The 19600-nt window shown below is 42.6% G+C and overlaps 1 protein-coding gene across 1 annotated transcript; it reads left to right on the top strand.

Annotated features, from left to right (window-relative positions):
• Nucleotides 1-8139: 8139 nt before the first annotated feature.
• Nucleotides 8140-19085, top strand: LOC116366155 (uncharacterized). The gene is made up of 21 exons (XM_031818412.1): nucleotides 8140-8295; nucleotides 8394-8452; nucleotides 8532-8612; nucleotides 8712-8836; nucleotides 9482-9625; nucleotides 9933-10031; nucleotides 10126-10287; nucleotides 10399-10498; nucleotides 10662-10882; nucleotides 11510-11629; nucleotides 12067-12075; nucleotides 12292-12412; nucleotides 12730-12926; nucleotides 13041-13155; nucleotides 13366-13535; nucleotides 13631-13728; nucleotides 13893-14023; nucleotides 14354-14543; nucleotides 18532-18673; nucleotides 18774-18870; nucleotides 18962-19085. Exons 1-21 carry the CDS (start codon nucleotides 8273-8275, stop codon nucleotides 19033-19035), a joined length of 2478 nt encoding a protein of 825 aa, XP_031674272.1. The 5' UTR covers nucleotides 8140-8272; the 3' UTR covers nucleotides 19036-19085.
• Nucleotides 19086-19600: the final 515 nt, after the last annotated feature.

Below are 19600 nucleotides of genomic sequence, written 5' to 3'. Positions count from 1 at the left end.
CCGCTAGCATTTCTTAATGAGCATTGATGAAAAACAAGAGCTGTGGCTCGAATACCCACACTAACATACTGTATACTACATACTTAATGAGTATATACTGAATACTATATATTATTAGTTCATTTTAGTATACTGTAAACGAACAGTATGCTTTCAATTGCGCGTTCTAGCTTTTCACCTGTCTACCGGAAGGTGATGCTGTTGCTATGCAACCTCTTGCTAGCTATCTAGCATAACAAATGACTGGTTAGACATTATACGACTTCAGGTGTGTTCTTAAATTCAATCAGGAGTTCCAGAATGCGCTCATGAATTCAGAGCTTTGTCAGATTGTCTGTTTGTAAATTCAGAGCAGAGTAGACAGCCAGAGGCGAATTTACAAAAGCACCCGAATGTCCATTGAGAACGCACAATGACTATACCATTTAGCTAAACTCAGAATGACGGGAATAATCACGTCAAACATTGGGTAGTTAGTTAGATAGCCTATAGTTATTATACTGTCAAGTTTTATCTATAAGTAGCCAACTAACGTTAGGTATCTAGCTAACAACATACCGGTACATACTGCTGTACTGATACGCTATGTGGTTCGTAAGACCAGTGTAGCTAACAAATTGTCAGCCAATATAACGTGTAAGTTAACTTATTTAAAAAGTAATTACTTTATTACATTGCTCAACATTTTCTTAATATTTGTCATAATTAGTTAAAGCAATGCATTTGTATCCGCTCTCGTTGTACTTCGACTGCATATTTCCGCCATTTTCAACAAATCTGGAAATTTCCCATTTCCTGAAGAATTGCATTATTGGCCCTAAAGTACGGAAACAGTGTCCTCTTCGTGTATTCCTCATATTTTGGCGAATTTAGTACGACATCCTGGAACATTTGGCATACTAAATATATCCATAGTATTTTTTTTTTCTATTTTATTTCACCTTCATTTAACCAGTTAGGCTAGTTGAGAACAAGCTCTCATTTACAAACTGCAACCTGGCCAAGATAAAGCAAAGCAGTTCGACACATACAACAACACAGAGTTACAGATGGAATAAACAAACATACAGTAGAAAAAGTCCATATACAGTGTGTGCAAATAAGGAAAGGATAAGGGAGGTAAGGCAATAAATAGGCCATGGTGGCAAAGTAATTACAATATAGCAATTAAACACTGGAATGGTAGATGTGCAGAAGATGAATGTGCAAGTAGAGATACTGGGGTGCAAAGGAGCAAGATAAATAAATAAATACAGCAAGGGGATGAGGTAGTTGGATGGGCTATTTACAGATGGGCTATGTACAGGTGCAGTGATCTGTGAGCTGTTCTGACAGCTGGTGCTTAAAGCTTAGTGAGGGAGATCTGAGTCTCCAGCTTCAGTGATTTTTGCAGTTTGTTCCAGTCATTTGCAGCAGAGAACTGGAAGTAAAGGCGGCCAAAGGAAAAATTGGCTTTGGGGGTGACCAGTGAGATTCTCCTGTTGGAGCGTGTGCTATGGGTCGGTGCTGCTATGGTGACCAGTGAGATGAGATAAGGCGGGGCTTTACCTAGCAGAGACTTGTAGATGACCTGGAGCCAGTGGTTTGGCGACGAGTATGAAGCGAGGGCCAGCCAACGAGAGCATATAGGTTGCAGTGGTGGGTAGTAAATGGGGCTTTGGATTGGAGATGCTTAATGTGAGTCTGGAAGGAGAGTTACAGTCTAACCAGACACCTAGGTATTTGTAGTCCACATATTCTAAGTCAGAACCGTCCAGAGTAGTGATGCTGGATGGCGGACAGGTGCGGGCAGCGATCGGTTGAAGAGCATGCATTTTGTTTTACTTGCATTTAAGAGCAGTTGGAGGCCACGGAAGGAGAGTTGTATGGCATTGAAGCTCATCTGGAGGTTAGTTAACACAGTGTCCAAAGAAGGGCCAGAGGTATAGAGGTATACTATGATATATTTATACAGGTATACTATGACCAATAAGCATACTAAATACTCAATTCATGTCACAAACAGTACAGTTAGTACGAGTATTCGAACACAGCTAAGGCCAAATGAGGAAGTGCAGTCACCTTTTAATCCTGAATGACAATTGTCTTGCCTCATAGAGATAGATAAATCTTCTTAGGGCTGATCGATATGACAACAGCCAGTGAAAGTGCAGGGCGCCAAATTCAAAAGAACAGAAATCTCATAATTAAAATTCCTCAGACATACAAGTATTTCACACCATTTTAAAAATACACTTCTTGTTATGCCACCACAGTGCCCGATTTCAAATAGGCTTTACGGCGAAAGCACCACAAACGATTATGTTTGGTCAGAGCCAAGTCACAGAAAAACACACTCATTTTTCCAGCCAAAGAGAGGAGTCACAAAAATCAGAAATAGAGATAAAATTAATCACTAACCTTTGATGATCTTCATCAGATGACACTCATAGGACTTCATGTTACACAATACATGTATGTTTTGTTCGATAAAGTTCATATTTATATCAAAAGAATCTCAGTATACGTTGGAGCGTTATGTTCAGTAGTTCCAAAAACATCCGGTGATTTTGCAGAGAGCCACATCAGTTTACAGAAATAGTCATAATAAATGTAGATGAAAATAAAATTGTTATGCACAGAATTAAAGATATATTTCTGCTTAATGCAACCGCTGTGTCAGATTTCAAAAAACCTTTACGGAAAGCAAACCATGCAATAATCTGACTACGGCGGCTCAGAGCCCAAACAGGCCAAAAAGAGGTCAACAGAAGTCAGAAATAACATTATAAATATTCACTTACCTTAGATGATCTTCATCTTCATCAATCCCAGGAATCCCAGTTCCACAATAAATGTTTGTTTTGTTCGATCATTATGTCCAAATAGCTACTTTTGTTAGCGAGTTTTGTAAACAAATCCAATCTCACGAAGCGTGTTCATTAGGAGCAGACGAAATGTCAAAAGGTTCCGTTACAGTCGTAGAAAACATGTCAAACGATGTATAGAATCAATCTTTAGGATGTTGTTAAAATACATCTTCAATAATGTTCCAACCGGAGAATTCCTTTGTCTGTAGAATTGCGATGGAACAGAGCTCGCTCTCATGTGAACGAGCGTCACGAGCTCAAGGCATTCTGCCAGACCTCTGACTCATTCCCCTCTCATTCGCCCTCACCTCACAGTAGAAGCATCAAACAAGGTTCTAAAGATTGTTGACATCTAGGAAGTGCAACATGACCAATATCCCACTGTGTCTTCAATAGGGAATGAGTTGAAAAACGACCAACCTCAGATTTCCCACTTCCTGGTTGGATTTTTTCTCTGGTTTCTGCCTGCCATATGTGTTCTGTTCTACTCACAGACATCATTCAAACGGTTTTTAGAACCTTCAGAGGGTTTTCTATCCAAATGTACTAATAATATGCATATCTTAGCTTCTGGGACTGAGTAGCAGGCAGTTTACTCTGGGCACCTCTGGACAAGAAGATAATAAGAAGCCATAAGAAGATAAAAGACTCATCTATGTATCTGTGCCAATATAGTGTCTGTGACAGCCTCAATGGCGCTGCCCATGCTATCTTCACATTAAAGTAGTAACATTTCTTCTTCACAATTGTCTGAGCCCTTCTGATGACCCGATTGGACCATGACTTCAACAGGGTCACCAGTAGGGCTCAGCCAAATGAAGTTGGTAGTCCCACCCAGTTGACTACATTCAAATTGTGAAAGTGCATGAAATGCAGCATTTTGGCCATTAGAGTTTGAGTTTATTTTTACAGGGACAGTGCACATTAATCAACATTTCAGTAAAAGTGCCGGTTTTAGCCAACCGGCTAATTTTCAACCGCAGTCCCTGGGCAGGTTATTAAAAACAATTACAATATAGACAATAGCAACATAGAACAAGCAAGACATAGCATACAGACAGACAGAGCAACATAGGACAAGCAAGACGTAGCATACAGACAGAGCAGCATAAAACAAAAAGCAGCAAGACAAAATTCATAAAAGCAACAAAGTGTTTCCACACCTCACAAGCTACAGACAACAGACAACATGGAGTGGCAACACACAGCTAGGGACCATGTTCACAAATCTGATTGACCTTTAGCCATGTCTTCAAGCATTTTGTAAAGTGTGATATGTGGTGCAGTTATGTGTGTCTGATGGCAGTGTATTCCAGACATGGGAAGCTCTCACAGAGAATGCAGATTTACTAAAGGTGCTTTTCCTTAGGGGAACTATACAGTCACCTCTCATGGCAGACCTTGTGGATCTGCTGCCATATGTCTGGGTTTTCTGTTTAACAAAAATATTGAGTGGAGGGGGAGCCAGGCCATTGAGGATCTTGAATACAAGACATGCGTCGGTGTATTGCACAAGATTTTCCCAACTCAAGAGCTCATGCTTTCTAAGTATGTGACAATGATGATGGCTATTGGGCTTCCTATCAAGCACTTTGAGAGCCTGTTTGTAGACAGACTGAATAGGTTTTAATGTTGTACAGCAAGCTTGGGCCCAACTAGTCAAGCAGTATGTTAAGTGGGGGAGTATCATAGATTTGAAGTACAGTTTTGCTACCTCTGTAGTCAAACAATTTCGTATAAATCGGAAATTAGCTAGGTTGAATTTGGTTATTGAATTACCTTCTTCACATGCTTTTTAAAAGAGAGGTTGGAATCAAGTATGATGCCAACGTACTTAAAATCGGATACCACCTGGAGCTTCTCCCCTGACACATAGACATCTGGCTCAGTAGCATCTGTTGCCCTCTTTGTGAAGAACATGCAAACAGTTTTTTTCACATTGAGATGCAAACACGAGTCACTGAGCCACTTTGTAACCTGGACCATTACAGTAGTGAGTTCTTGTGCAGCTTGTTGTTTGCTCTTTGCATGCACATATATCACTGTATCATCTGCATACATTTGAACTTCAGACCCAGTACAGACAGAAGGCAGATCATTAATGTACAGGCTGAACAGGAGGGGCCCCAGTATTGACCCTTGGGGCACGCCCACATCATAGCTACGAGTGGGCGACAGCTCATTGCTCACTCTGACACACTGAGTTCTGCCTTCAAGGTATGATTTCATCCATCTCAAGGCATCAGGGGAAAAGTTGAACTTGGACAATTTTGTGATGAGAATCTCATGGTTAACAGTATCAAAAGCCTTAGGTCCAGAAACACAGCCCCAACAGCACCCCCTTTGTCCATCTTGGACTTCACATTTTCCAGAAGAAAGCAGTTGGCCGTTTCTGTGGAGTGTTTCGCTCTGAAGCCAAACTGCATGGAGTGTAATGTGAAGGGGCTGTTGTTGAGGTGGGCAATCAGTTGTTCTGCTACACACTTTTCAACAACCTTTGACACCACAGGTAATATACTAATGGGCCTGTAGTTACTCATGTTAGCAGGGTCTCCTGATTTAAAGATGGCCGTTATTATGGCCGACTTCCATACCCTTGGAAACACACCGAGACCAATAGATGTGTTGGTGACCTTAGTAATGGGGCCAATGAGTGACTCTTTGTAGTTTTTAAGAAAGGTAGAGTCCATCCCAAACACATCTTTGGCTTTAGAGTTCTTTAGTGAGCTAATCACCTTGTTCACCTTTGACTCAGAAACCTCCCTTATGATGAAGACAGGTTGAGTGTCATTCACTAGCACTGAGCCCAAGAAACAAGTGGAGGGGTTCTGTGTCAGTACCCTGACAGAGTCAATAAAGTAGGAATTGAAGGCTATTGCTATTTCGACTGCATCCTGTGTTAGATTGTTATTCACCATGATTTCTAGTCTTTTTGCAGTGTTACTATGGTCTTTCCCTGTTAACTTTTTTAGATTCTCCCATATCAATTTAGAATTTCCCTTTGCTTCGCCAATTATGTTAATAAAAAAGTTTGCCTTGGCCTGTCTGATTTCTTTCATCACCTTATTTCTCAACATGGTAAACCTACGTCTGTCATGCTCTAATTTAATTTTTGGGCTATTTTTAGAGCATAATCTCGTTCTTTCATCAATTTCCAGATTTCTCCATTTAGCCAAGGAAGAGTGCTCTTTTGGCCAGGTTTGGATTTGATTTTCTTTAGGAAGCCATTTATTGTAGTCTGGATTGTGGATAGAAAAACCTGACTATCAGCTTCCACGTCTGTATAGGACATGAGATCATTCCAGTTTATTCCCTTAATTGCTTTTTCAAAATTATTTAATTCACTCTTAGGTATTCTGAGTTGATCCGGCTTTCTAACAGTAGAGAGGTTAAACCTGCTCTTAGACAGCTTTCTGGCTATAAGTGTCAGATTATGATCAGACAGCCCATTAACCATATTGAATGATTTAGTCACTCTCTCTGGTTTATTACTGAACACCAAATCAATCTGTGTTTTAGAGCAACAAGTTACCCTGGTTGGCCCTTTAACTAGCTGTGTAAGGTCAAAGGTATTAGTGATCCGTTTGAGGGTTTTCCTACAACACTTGTCTTCATAATTAATGTTAAAATCTCCCATTAAGATGACCTCTTTCCCAAAATCACATTCCCTAAGCATGGTATTAAACTGATCAAAAAACACACTTTTGGTGGAAGGTGGCCTATACATTCCAATGAGGGTAAAAGACATTTGGGGAGACAGTGTAACGTTCAGGCCGATACATTCTAGTTCATTATCACATGACCACTCAATTTGTTTACATCGGATATGTTCTTTAATGTAAATCATCACACCCCCTCCTCTTCCCTCAATCCTGTCTCTCCTGAAAACTTTGTAGCCAGGCACAACCAAAGCAGCACATGGAGAGTGTTTATGAAGCCATGTCTCTGAGAGGCAGAGAAAGTCAAGGTTGGAGTCTGTGAGTAGATGTTGAATTTGATCACTTTTTGGAATGACACTACGAATGTTCAAGTGCCCCCCTAGTAGTCCCTTGGGCTTAGCTCGTGGGTCCCAGATGACTCGAGAGTGATTGACACATTGAAAAAAAGTAACATTTTCTGTGTTTTCTGACGGCTGGGTTTAGGCCGTTTTGTTTCGTTTTGATTAGGGGCAGTTCGGTAGCGCAATTAACAATCCCTCCCGCCTGCACTGGATGCGGGGAACTAATTAAAATAGCTTGCGTACCAGAAGCAGAGTCAGGGATCGCATATAGCGACTCTGGTATGTTTGAAGAGTCAAAATCTATCCTGGAACCGGGTGAGTCGAGAGAAACCATAGGACCATAGCACTCACCCACCTCCACTGCGGCGACGACCAGTGGACGAGGCCATCCACCGCTCTCCACTCCGGTGCGTATCACTGGCTCGGTGATATTGGGCCCAGGATTGAGTTGTACATCCCCGGAGAGCAGGAGGGTAGCGAACATGTAGTTTAACAGTTTCCGATAAATGTTGGACTTGTGTTTGTTACGCCTAAGCGGTTCAGTAGAATAAGGAGCGAGGTAGACTTGGCCATTATTCAGAACATTATGGTATGCTGTGTACTGTCCGCTCCCGTGGAACGGTGAACCAATGTGTTTGGTGTTGATATTCTCCGGTAGTAGACTGATTGTGTCATCCCAGCAAGGACGCACTGAGATTATCAGTAGAGCAGCTACATAACTGACAATCATGGCAGAGTACTGGAGATAAAACACATAATTGTGCTTTAACTCTTTGCATGAGTTACTTAGCTGGGATCGGCGTACACCTGATGGTTTAGATAAAATTACAGCATTCGAATGAGAAGCGGCACCTGCCGCACCACCGTCTTCCGTCCGCCATTTTGTTGATCCGTCTTGGAATCATCAAGTGGTACTTAGCTAGCTAGTTCTTACCAGTGTCTGGATGTCGGCATTTCAGAGCAAGTTCACCATAGAGGCCAATATCTTTCTCTCTGTCTGGGCTACAATTGTAGACGGTTGGGTAATTATGCTTTTCACCTGTGAAAGGCTGTTGTGCTGCTAATGAGGGAGTTCTATTAACCTGAGCCGAGGTGCACCGGTCCATGGCCCCTGACATGAATGGATAAAAGCGGTGAGGGCGGAGCACCCTTCTAAAATTGAACAGTAGCCTTACATTTAGGTTTTTGTCCTAACACTACACAGCTGATTCAGATTAACAAAGCTGGATGATTATTTGAATCAGCTTTGTAGGGCTAGGGGAATAAAAAGAAAATGTGCAGCCCTTTGGGGTTCAGGTGACTGAGTGTGGGAAGCCTTTGTCATAGGGTAAAAGTTGCACACCCCTGGGCTGTAGGCTGCACACTTTGGGTCAAATATCAGGTTCTGTAGCTGGGTATTTTATCAGAACAAATCTGTTCTACAATGATTATTTTCCTTAGCTCAGGGTAAGTAGTAGCAGGCCTGGGAGAGTCTTATGCGACACAAACATTTGAGTTGTGTTCTTCCTCCTTTTAATCATAATAATTTGTCAAATGCCTTACAGGTTGTTTTGCCTATTGATGGCAGCTGTGGGCATACAAGCACAACAGACACCTTCTATAAGTATGCATTTTGCACCTTGCAAATTTAAGCACTAAGTGTTTGACAAGATTTTTTTTTAAACTAACCTTTCCTATTCCAGATGACCTCAACGCTGAATGCCTTGGTAACGTTATTCGTTTGAGTGTCGCTCCTCTTTTTGAAGAGGTTGACACTGTCTTCAGTGAGTTTGCCTCTTATGATTCTCTTTCTCTCCTTTCATAATTCATGGCTTGATATTGCTTGTCAACTATTGTGTTCACACCATCTCCATCCCTTCCAGATGACACACAAATCATAAACCTGACGCCTGGACTTGCTACTCAGTGTGGATTCAGCTTTAAATTTGACCCCATGGGGAATGCCATGTTTTTTGCTTCTCTTCAAAACTGCTTTTCCCAAAACATGGTAACCCTAAGAACTGTAGTGTTTGCTTGTACTTCAAATGGACAGTTTGCCTTTCAGTGTCACTGCATTTGCAACTCGTACTGTAGCAATGTCATTTTATTTACCTTTGACATGGAGTCATGCTGAGACCAGGCTCTTTTACAGATGAGCCCTGTCTACACAAAGATAAAAGTCAATATTTGCATCACTAGATGGAAAAATGAAATAACTGAACCCATTCTTCAGTAAAAAGGTCCTCAATAAGCCTGAGTTGCCGTAGAGCTGCTAATATTTCAATTTAGCGCATGGAGGTTATTAGAAGTCCGGTTCCAGGAACATTGAAGCAGTTTTCCTTAACTCTGTGGATATCAAAAGGATCTCCATTGTTAGCCACCCCTTGGTCTGGTATCTCTTACCTCTAAGTTAATGATGACGTAAGGTACAGCAGAAGTTTATGGAGGGCTTTCAGAGGGCCAGCCAACTTTCTGATACAGACTGCAGTGATGTGAACTATTGAGCTCTACTCCTGTAGTGTGGCTTCAATACAGTGGCAGCTGCATTCATATAGCCAATTTTGCCACAGTCTATAACACAGCATGAATGTCACCTGAATTTAGTTTTTTTGCTATATAATGAAGGCTTTTTTCCCTTCCCCCTTCATTTTAGGATGATAAGATGTTCAGCTTGGTCATGCAGTTCAGGCTGCCAGGAAACCACATGACTGAAGACCCTGTTTATAGAGTGGGCAAAACCTGTAGCTACACCCCCTGGACCTCCCGAGAGATTCTGTGCGACCGCAACTACATGGAGGCAAGTGAGCAGAGCATGCCCCAATGGACATGTTTACAGTCCCACTTGTCGTACTGCCTGTATAAATGATCTGTCTAGAGCTACAACTGTCCAGTGTTTCATTTCTTCTGCGACACAACGTAGAGGTCTTGACTCTCAATTCCACTCGTGTCTTCAAAATGCACATAGGAGAACTTTAGAGGTGAGGAATTTTGGCCTATTCTCAATGCATTTAAGGAGGCGAGTGGACAGATTGAGAACTGGCCCTTGATTTCCTCTTGTATGGGAGGGAGAAAATGCATAGGGAATAATGGCCTTTCTTCTCTAGGTGTCTGTCAGAAGGACTCTTCCAGACATCCAAACCATCCCCAAACAGCCCACTGGGGGCCCGAAAGCAAGGAGCGGCAACTTCCGGAGGGGAGCTGAGGTTTATATATTTCAGTTTCTGTAATTTCACTACAAAATGACAGGATGTGCGTTTGACAATTTTGTTTAATTCATGTTTCCATTTCCTGAGACAGGCTGTTGCTTCAGGATACAAAATGACAGCAGTCGTCTTTAGTCCTAGCAAGAATGTCATGAATGTGGATGAGGTCCAAAGGAAGGGCTATGCAATAGCCAACACTCTCACACGGCTGGTGTTAAGAAGCCCTCATAATGCAGAGGAGACATACCTCCAGAATGTAAGCTGACCTCCATGAACTGGGTCATGTTCAGTAGAGCAAACATTTGGAAACGGTGGCCCTACCTGAACTCTGCAACATATTGTTAATACGGTGTGTCCTACTGAACAGGTAGCTGGGGTTCCGATGCGGGTGCTCTCAACCTCAACCTTCTTTGAGCAGAAGTGGCTGGTTACTCGAGTAGATGCCACGGCTGTTTGTCCAACACCAGGTTGAGTGTGAAATAATTTAAGATCCTATAAGCCCAGTTAATTGGCTCCAGACAAGACATTCATGTAGTGTTCAGTTGGGAAAATGTTTTCCAAATAATGGCACAGTTTTCAGTTGCAAAATGTTCTGTTTTGATGTGCACTTGGCTTCTTGTGTCACTGCAGAGGCAGTGGCCTTTACTCCAGAAGTGATCACCTGGTACATGCCCAAGCACATAGACCCACTTTTCTCCTCTGATGCCTTCACCATGTTGGAGGTGTACATGGGAATTGACGCTAAGAGGCTGGACACTGAGGAAATGGCTGCCAGAAACTACTCGGTTTTAGTCACAGAGGCTCATATTATTGTTGAAATTCCGGTGGGGGCGGTTGGCGGCAACTTCAAGGTCAGCATTGGATGAGTAAAATGTTCCTGTTTTAATTTCTAAGTCTTATTTGTAGAGCCCTTTATACTATAGCAGTTGTCAGTGCTTTGCAGTAACCCTTTGCCATCTCTCATGGGTAAACTCCTAGAAACGTTGTCTTGTGTAAAACGTTTCTTATTGAGCAATTGTTTGCTTAACCAGGCTAATATACAATGGTTTGCAAAATTGTGAGAATTTTGCATAAAATTACACTTAAACATACTCTACCTCTTGTCTTTGCAGTTTGTCCTTTAGCCGCTTGAAATTTCAGACCAAATATCCACACTGAAGTATTGTTTACCTGACTTTTTAGGGAGGCGGTATCTTTGCCACTGTCAACTGAATGCAAGCAACACTCGGCTGCTGTTTACAGCAAGTGTTTACTTTGCGTGTCAGTTGCTTTGAAAATGCAAGTTGACAACCATACACCTACCAGCTGTCTAAAGTCTGGTAACCAATACTTTCCTTTGGATATTGTGTCTTAAATTACGAGCGGCAAAAAGTGGTAGAATAATTGTATTTAACATTCTGGCTTATAAGGAACATTTACCTGTTTTTGCACTCAAATTGTGTATTACAGCCTGACTGCATCACTCGTCTCCCTTACAGAGCCATATTCAGGATGACCAGTACTTTGTCACTTACACCATTGAGCCCATGCTTGAGTTGCTGTGGATCGAGGAGGTCGCACACGAGAACACCAGCTATAAAGTCCTCTTCCCTATCACAACACCTCCGATGGCCAGGCCTCCACAAGTTCGCAACTGTGAGTCTGGTTTAGTTAAATAGTGCCTATGGTAATTTGGGATGCCTGGGTTGTTCATTAGGCACAAAACAGAAAATGTACTGAAACGGGGAGGCAATACCTGGACTTACCCAATAACAAATGTCCATTTTCAACTTCCATTGTACCGCATTTCAAAATGTTTTCCTTTGTTTGCCAATGAACAGACACGCCCTTAGACACAGTTCCTGAGCAGGCAGTGTTTGTGCTTGAGTTGGGGACCTTCAACCTTGATGTGGAGCTGCTGAACATCACCTTTCCCACCATGGTGCTAACTGTTGCAGAGTGCAACGCCAGGGGCTTCAATGTTCAAGAGCAGAGATCCCCGGACAACACCTTGAAGACCTTCAGGATGGAGGTGCCCTTCTCAGACCCGGTGGTCTTTAAGGAGGTGTGTTTCTGTTAAATGCAAAGCCACACGCAGTGATTTGTTCATGCCCTAATAAGTGGGCCACCAACAAAATATAAATGGCACAAATGTACTTTGTATCCCTCATTTACTCAAGTGTTGTTTTAATAGTCCCCATATGTACTTAGTTGTCACTTGATGTTGAATAGAGTTCTGTTGCAACAATAATGCTGACCAATGCTTTTAACTTCACTACAGAGAAGGGCGGAACAAGGTGTCACAACCTTCACTCTTCAGCTGATCTACGGCCTGGTCATCTTTCCAGAGTACGCTCCTTTCTCTCACTCTGCCGTTGTGGACGCTGTACTGCTGGACATTGGTATGCCTCTGGACTACGCCAAACTACTGTTGAATGGTTTCCTCTCGTTAATGATTGCCCTGAAAGGAAATTGGCAGTGAAAGACCAACTAGCCATACTGTAGGGTTTTCCTATGCGGTCTTTCTACAAAGAATGTTAAGCTTTAGAGTATTTGGACCCAGTTTCCCTGTTCCTGATTTGCCAGGATCGTGTTTATTCAGTCCCACCGTAGCAAAACATTTTGCAATCTAAACAAGGGTTTCTTCTTGGACAAGTTCAAGTAGTACCTTCCTGTTTTTTGTGCTTAATTAATAACACAACCCTGTTTGTCCTTGTAGTGCCACCCTCAGTCACTGGCAACTGTGATCAGGAGAACTTCCACATCACTGTGGACTACAGGAACCAAGAGCCCTTTTTTGTGGTCTTGGTTGGCAAGCGGCTGCTTAACCATGAGTTTGCTCAACAGTATTTAACAGAGGGCGACACAGACTTCACCATCACGTTGCCCTTCTCTTCGCCGGACGCAGTGTTTGAGGTACGACGCTCTCCCAAAACATGTTAACCTAAATTGCTGCAGCTAGCCTCGCTTTCCTTACCCTGTATACATGCATACAATATTGGACTAATGAACTCTCCCATTGGTTCCCAGTCGGTTCACTCGTCCTCTGTCAGGAGCAGACTGGATGTGGCTCTGTTGAATCCTTACAACAACATGACCATCAAATACTTTTCCCTGGCTTGCAGCTTCCTCAAAACGCTGACTGGTTGGTTCTCAAACAATTACTTACGATAAATTGTCGTTTAACATGGTTACCAAACCTGGGTTCCTTGCAAATACCGTGAGTCTAAATGGTAGTGCCAGATGGGCATGGTTTGCATTTTTGGTGCTATTCCATTGGTTCAAGCTCAATAAGTGTAACAAATACAGAACCCAGGTCTGATGGCTACCTGTCTTTTGCTCCCCCACCTCCAAGAGTGTTTCTCTAACGGAACGATGACTGCGCTGGCAGTGAAGGTGGAGTCTGCTCCCGGTCTGAACCCCGGTCAGCTGACCCTGAGCGACCCCGCCTGTGGTCCCACCTACAGTGACGATCGCTTCGCCTACTTCCACTTCACTGTGAACTCCTGTGGCACCACCAGGAAGGTAAAATGACTATTACCCTGAGGTGATGGGTACTGTGTATTTACGGACTGTTTGCTTCTTCAGGCTGTAATAAGCAATTCCCCTCTACTACATAGTTTATCAACAATGTCATGCTGTATGAGAACGAAATCTCCTTGCCAGATGAACTTGAGGTGAAGCTGAATGCCACGACGTCTTCAGAGGAGGAATATCAGTAAGTGGATTACGCATCACAATTGTAGCTATTAGCTTTCATAAGGTTTATTTTTCTTCAATTGCTCAATACTTTGTATACAGGGAAAATGTGCCTCTACTACCAGTGTCCACTCCACTGCTTGACGTTTCCCCTATTGAAGTTGCTTACATCCCTCTTTTTAGGTTAAAGGTTTCCTGCTCCTATGTGGCCAACATCACTCGCACATTGGCCTTCCTGACCAGGCCGCGTGACAACGAGCCTTTTGCCGAGACTGGGACAGGTCGACTAATGGTCAGAATGAGACTCGCTCAGGGTAAGCGTGCACAAATTCAGAATTTCAACTTGACCCCTAGCCTCTAAAAGAATCTTGGATGGTCTCCTTTACAAAACCATTCCCAAAAATGTAAGCCTTGTGATATATTACTCTTGCGTTCTGAGATCTACAGGTGTGGCTATGTAGTAACGGTGAGGAGCTGATTTGGGAATTTGTCAGAAGCCTCTAGTGGGGGGTGGATAGTGTTGGCTATAAATGGCGTGTGTTCATTGGGGCACAACAGGATATGATAAACGAGCATTTCTTAATGGACAAGTTCCGATGGTGCCCACTGACCACGACCCCCGGTTGTCTTGTTCTGTGTTCCAGACGCCTCGTATAACACGTTCCACCAGGAGGAGGACTATCCAGTGGTGAGGTACCTGAGACAGCCTCTGCACTTTGAGGTGGAGCTGACCACGTCCTCTGATCCCAAGGTAGCGCTGGTGCTTGACCACTGCTGGGCCACCCTCAACGAGGACCGCGACTCCCGACCCCGGTGGAATCTCATCATTAATGGGTAACATGTCGTTTTTGGGCCTAAACAAGTGTTATTCCACAGGTGTGGTTCCTGAGTAATTAGCAACCTATCATGCTTGGCAGGCCATTTACTTTGGCTACCGTGGCTATGCCCCCATCCATAGGTCGAGTGGTCACAATGCTTAAAAACGATGTGAGCCATGTGCGGTCTGTCACCAGATCTCCACCCAATTTCACACTTATGGGAGATTCTGGCGCGTATGATCACATGCTTGTTATCACTGAGTGGTCCCTGCAGCGTATCATTGGAACGTATGCTGCATCAAACGACTCTAAACCGCGTTGTCTGAAAAGCATCTAAACAATGTTGTGTTGAGAAATAAAGGTCTTCACAACTTTATTCCAGCTTTGCTTGTAAAATATATCAATGTTAACATTATCATCTAGTCTAAATAACAGGTTGACTTGTTTTACAGTATGATGCGGTACAAGGGAGCCATGTAAATCTAGTATAGAAAGTATGGCAGCCATGTTTGTCAACCAAGAACTCCTAGAATGCTGTTCACTGCGCCCGTTGCCTGAGATCTTAACTTCGTTTGGCCACTTCAGCATGTGATAATGTTTGTACTTGTTACGGCGTACACATGACAAGTAGTTTACAGGTAACTATACAAATACAACCGTAGCACGAAAGCTAAGATATAGCACAATCCATTATTGGGGGCTAAGTCCTTGGGGGAAGGTATTGTGAAGAGGATGATGCAGGAAATATTACTAAGATCTGGGAATATATCAACAATAAATGGTGAGGCAGACAGTTTTTCTAAGCTATATACCCCTGGAAAGGGGGGGGTCTGATCTGGCAACCCTGAGGTACCATAGTTTACACTCTGATGCCGTGTTCAAATCAACTGACGACTTCTGTGCATTCAAGACAATGGGGGTACTCCAGTTGAGATCACCATAAGTCTGACAGACGCTTACGTGATAACCCGACTGCATTGTATGGTGTTAGCTTATATTCAGTACCACCTTCAAGTGTTTTACACACGTGTCCATTACAATCTAGGCAAGAATCAGAAAGCATGAATAAAACGCTAAGCACATTATACTTACGGTACGATGCAGTAGAAACGACAACACGTGACACAGAAAATAAGGCACTTTGATAGGAATACACGCATGTCCACAGTTATTTGTGAGGAAGGCAATAAATGTGCAAGGACTGTATACTTGATCTGGGGAAGTGCTTGGGCTTTCTTTTGAAGGAAAGTTTGTCCGGCTCATTAAATTCTCAAATCTAAATGGTCTGCAACCGTGAAATGGGCTATTTTTGTGAATGAATGAGGCAAAATTAGAAGTTGAAACGGCTTCTAGAAAATTAGCAGGTAGTGTGCCTTGGTCTGAGGTCAGCGCGGGTTAAATGTCCACATGTTGGAACGGTGAGTGCATTCTGACATCACGCGCATGAAATCAACTCCCACTGGGGCGACTGTTGAAGATATTTGGAACTTGTGTGTGTGAAAAGGTTAATGTTGGCATTACCTACACCTTTTTACTCAAAGTTATCCTTTTGGTTTGCTACAGTTCAGTGTTGTGCCAAGCTGATGGTCAGTCAAATGCAAATCAAGAGCGGCTGGCAAGCTTGGCTTGCCTTTCCGATTGGTTACATACAACTGCTCTTAACACTGACTGAATAGTTGTTGGTTTTGGGTTGAATTCAGGCACAAGTGACCTCTTGTATTTAAAACAGTTATTGCACTAAACCTAAAGGATTGTTCAGATGCCTGTGCAGCATGGATGTTTGAAACTGAATAGGATCAGTTGACAGGATCCCCAGAAGTTGATGCCGCTTTCAATGGAATTTCCTGTCCTAGAGAATGCGCTAATTGGGAGTTGCTAAACATGAACAAATACCACGGTCAAGTGTAGCAGCATCTTGCTAACCTTATTTAGCTAGCTAATGTTCATATTTTAAAAAAATGTTACTACATTTTTTTTATTTGGGTGAGCACTTTGCCACAGATGGACATGCTGGCCTAATTTTTATCTCAAGAATTTAAATTGGGTTACTATAGAAAGATGACTTATTTTTCCTACATTGTAATGGGCTACAATGACTTATGATTATGCACGCTGCAAATGACCCTTTATTTTGCGGGTGCCTTTTCAGTATCTGGATACATGTTACACCAAGCAGTGTAGTGAAGCAACTTTATTGGTCAAAACCATTCATTTGGGGGATCGGGTTTGCTATGAAATCATGCAATTTGACCATTTTTATGAATTGGTATCAACCTAAGTTTGGCCATGTGGACATGGCGTAACTTCGCAGCTGTTTATTAAATCAGCAATGTCATAGCTTTTTAAAAAAAACAGGCTGAAATGTTTTGTATATCATAGGAAAAGACAACATTCACATGGCTGTGCACAAAATGGGTAGTTGAGATCTGTCACTTCAGCTGCAACTATATCGTTGTGCAAAATCCTTACCATCGTCTGTCAGCTCAAGTGATTTGTACTGGTGTGGGTGTTTCTCTTAATGTAACGTCTTCAGATTTCACAAATTCCTTTTTGCTAATATCTGGCAGTTAAACAGTAAAGGATAAACCTCCCAAAGATGCAAATTAAAAAAGTAGGCCTAAACTGTCAATGCGTAGGTTACTTTGTATTGTAGAGCTGCGCCCTTCACAGAAGTCCTCCGTGTGACTCCGATGCCGTGGGTGTAGAATTTATTTTGTGTGACCAATTTTTCTCCAACAGCGGAAGAATTGCTCTGGCGCATTGCATGAAGTTCTTGTTTAAAATGAAGTACTTGTGTTGATGATACCGACTGTCTCTTCGGCAACTTTGGTTAAACCACGATCAATATTCTGGTCAGACTACAGGCGACCCTTTCTGGATCATTTAGAATTAAGAACCATTTAGAGGGACATCTCACCTCATGTCAATGGAATTGAATATACATGTTAGACCAAAATAAACATTGTTGACGGAAAGCCCAATTTCTGTTCTTTAAAATAAAAACGTAGGATTTGGGGTGCCGAGGAAGCGGTTTTAAAGTTACCGTCTCACAACGTAAACTCTAGACGGTAGAAATCTATTAAATTGATAGTCAACTTATTAACTTTACATCGTATCCTCCTTGCAGCTGCAAAAACCCCAGCCTTATGATTCAGTACTATACAAGTTGGTTTAATTGAATTACTAGCTAACTAAATAACACAGGCTAAACACACAGGTGACACAATGACAGCTTTTTACAAGGTTTCTCTTCACACCCCCCACCGTTCCGTAAGGGACACTTATCATTGATACATTTTTGAACACACGAACCGGCACCAGCTTGGAGTAAAAGCATGAATGTATTTGTGGGATGCCGCCGTGGAAAGGTAGGTGGTTGGTCTTCTCTCTGATTGGCTACATGAGGTCACAATGTCGTTGGTTGTCCGTGGCTCCAATGACTAGTCTTGAACAGAACTACAGGATGGATTTTCCTTTCACACGTTCTGGAAGATAGGCTAATCAACCCTGTCGCTGATTCCTCAGTGGGTGATGAGTAGCATGGTTTGGATGTGGTAGCAGAATGGTCCCACTTAAGTTCATTTTCTAGGTTAGGAAAGTTCCAAACGTCTAGCTTGCGCCTCACGGTTTTCTGGTCTAATGTTAATTTCTGTTACCATTCCTTTTATGCACTCAGAGATTAGCTATAGAAAATGAATGTCATATTGGCTTTTATTTTGTGATTTTTACTAGAAACGCGCTTACTCTACAGGTAGGACGTCTCTAGCCTTTACATTGTATATGAAATATGTTTTTTCAAGACAAAGGTGATTGTTGGGTAAAGCCTGTTAGCAAAAACATTCCTTTAGTTCATACTGGAGGGGGAGAAAGAACCCACTTCTGCTGTAAATTGATCTGATCCTCACAGGACAGTCATGACACCACCACAAGACTTCGTACACAAGGCGGTTGGGGTTTGCAGCGTTTTCTTGTTCATAACTTAGTCCCTCTCTCTACACTGGCAGCTGTGAGAACCCAGAGGATCCATACCGTGTGGTCTTCCACCCGGTAGAAGCTGACGCCAGGGTCCGCTTCCCCCCTCACGTCAAACGCTTTGAGGCCTATATGTTTTCCTTCGCCGGTGATGCGGTTGAGCCGAGTGGCCAGGTAACAAAGTTCACCCAACAATCTTTATTCTTTAATTTTGTGTGAGTGGCAATCATCCCTTTAAAAAAAAAACTGACACCATCAAATCTTTGATTCCTAGGTCTTTGTCCATTGTGATGTGGTCATCTGTGATGCCAGTAGTCCCACTGGCGGCCCCTGTAGTGGACAATGTGTGAATCAGGACAACCTGAAAAGAGGTAGGTCTTGTTTTATGCTTTTCAGACCCTGGCAGACCATAACTGAACTAATAGGTTCGCTCTCTCTCTCTCTCTCTCTCTCTCTCAACAGGTCAACGACATGTCAAAGACTTCTTTGAGGAGCGTCATGTATATGTTTCTTCTGGATACATTCTTTGGGTGTAATGTATTGTTCTAACATGTCAAATAAAGTGTTCTATATAAAACAATCCTAACCGTTGGAGCTACCTTAACACCATGTCGTAGGCTTGTCATCTGACATGTATCAATCAACCCTTTTGTAAGCATGGAACTCTGAACCATCCACCGGAGGGAGATAAGTGTTGCGCAACTATTTCCCGTGTAGGACAAACAATGGGTGACGAAACAAAAGCTTTCCATTGTCCAGTAGGATGAACTGACTCAATGTTATAGCAGATGGTGGTTTGCCAAAGTGAAACCAGCAGGGCTGTGGTTGGCTGCAGTGTTGGTAATTTTCAACTGAAATTACAACTTTCCTTGATACCTCTCACTAGCTTGGTTTCCATCCAAATATGGACATTTCTTCTTCAATGATATGCATGTCAATCTCTCATGGCTCAAATGGGAAGAGCATGACTTCATCGCTACTTGTTTGTGTAAGAAGTGTTGACAAGCTGAATGTACCGAGCTGTCTGTTTTTAAACTCGCGCACAGCTCAGACACCCATGCATTCCCCAAGTCCGAACTACGAAGGTAGAGCCATGAATAC

This window comes from Oncorhynchus kisutch, unplaced genomic scaffold (genome assembly GCF_002021735.2).
Source record: "Oncorhynchus kisutch isolate 150728-3 unplaced genomic scaffold, Okis_V2 scaffold1371, whole genome shotgun sequence".
Taxonomy (NCBI): Eukaryota; Metazoa; Chordata; class Actinopteri; order Salmoniformes; family Salmonidae; genus Oncorhynchus; species Oncorhynchus kisutch.
The sequence above is the reverse complement of the archived record's forward strand: the minus strand, read 5'-3'. Positions and strand labels throughout refer to the sequence as shown.

Coding starts and splice junctions, on each gene's coding strand:
- LOC116366155 (XM_031818412.1), top strand. CDS start 8,273: ATGATTATTTTCCTTAGCTCAGG. Junction 10,499..10,661: donor GGCTGTTTGTCCAACACCAG/GTTGAGTGTGAA, acceptor GTGTCACTGCAG/AGGCAGTGGCCTTTACTCCA. Junction 14,544..18,531: donor TGGAATCTCATCATTAATGG/GTAACATGTCGT, acceptor CTACACTGGCAG/CTGTGAGAACCCAGAGGATC.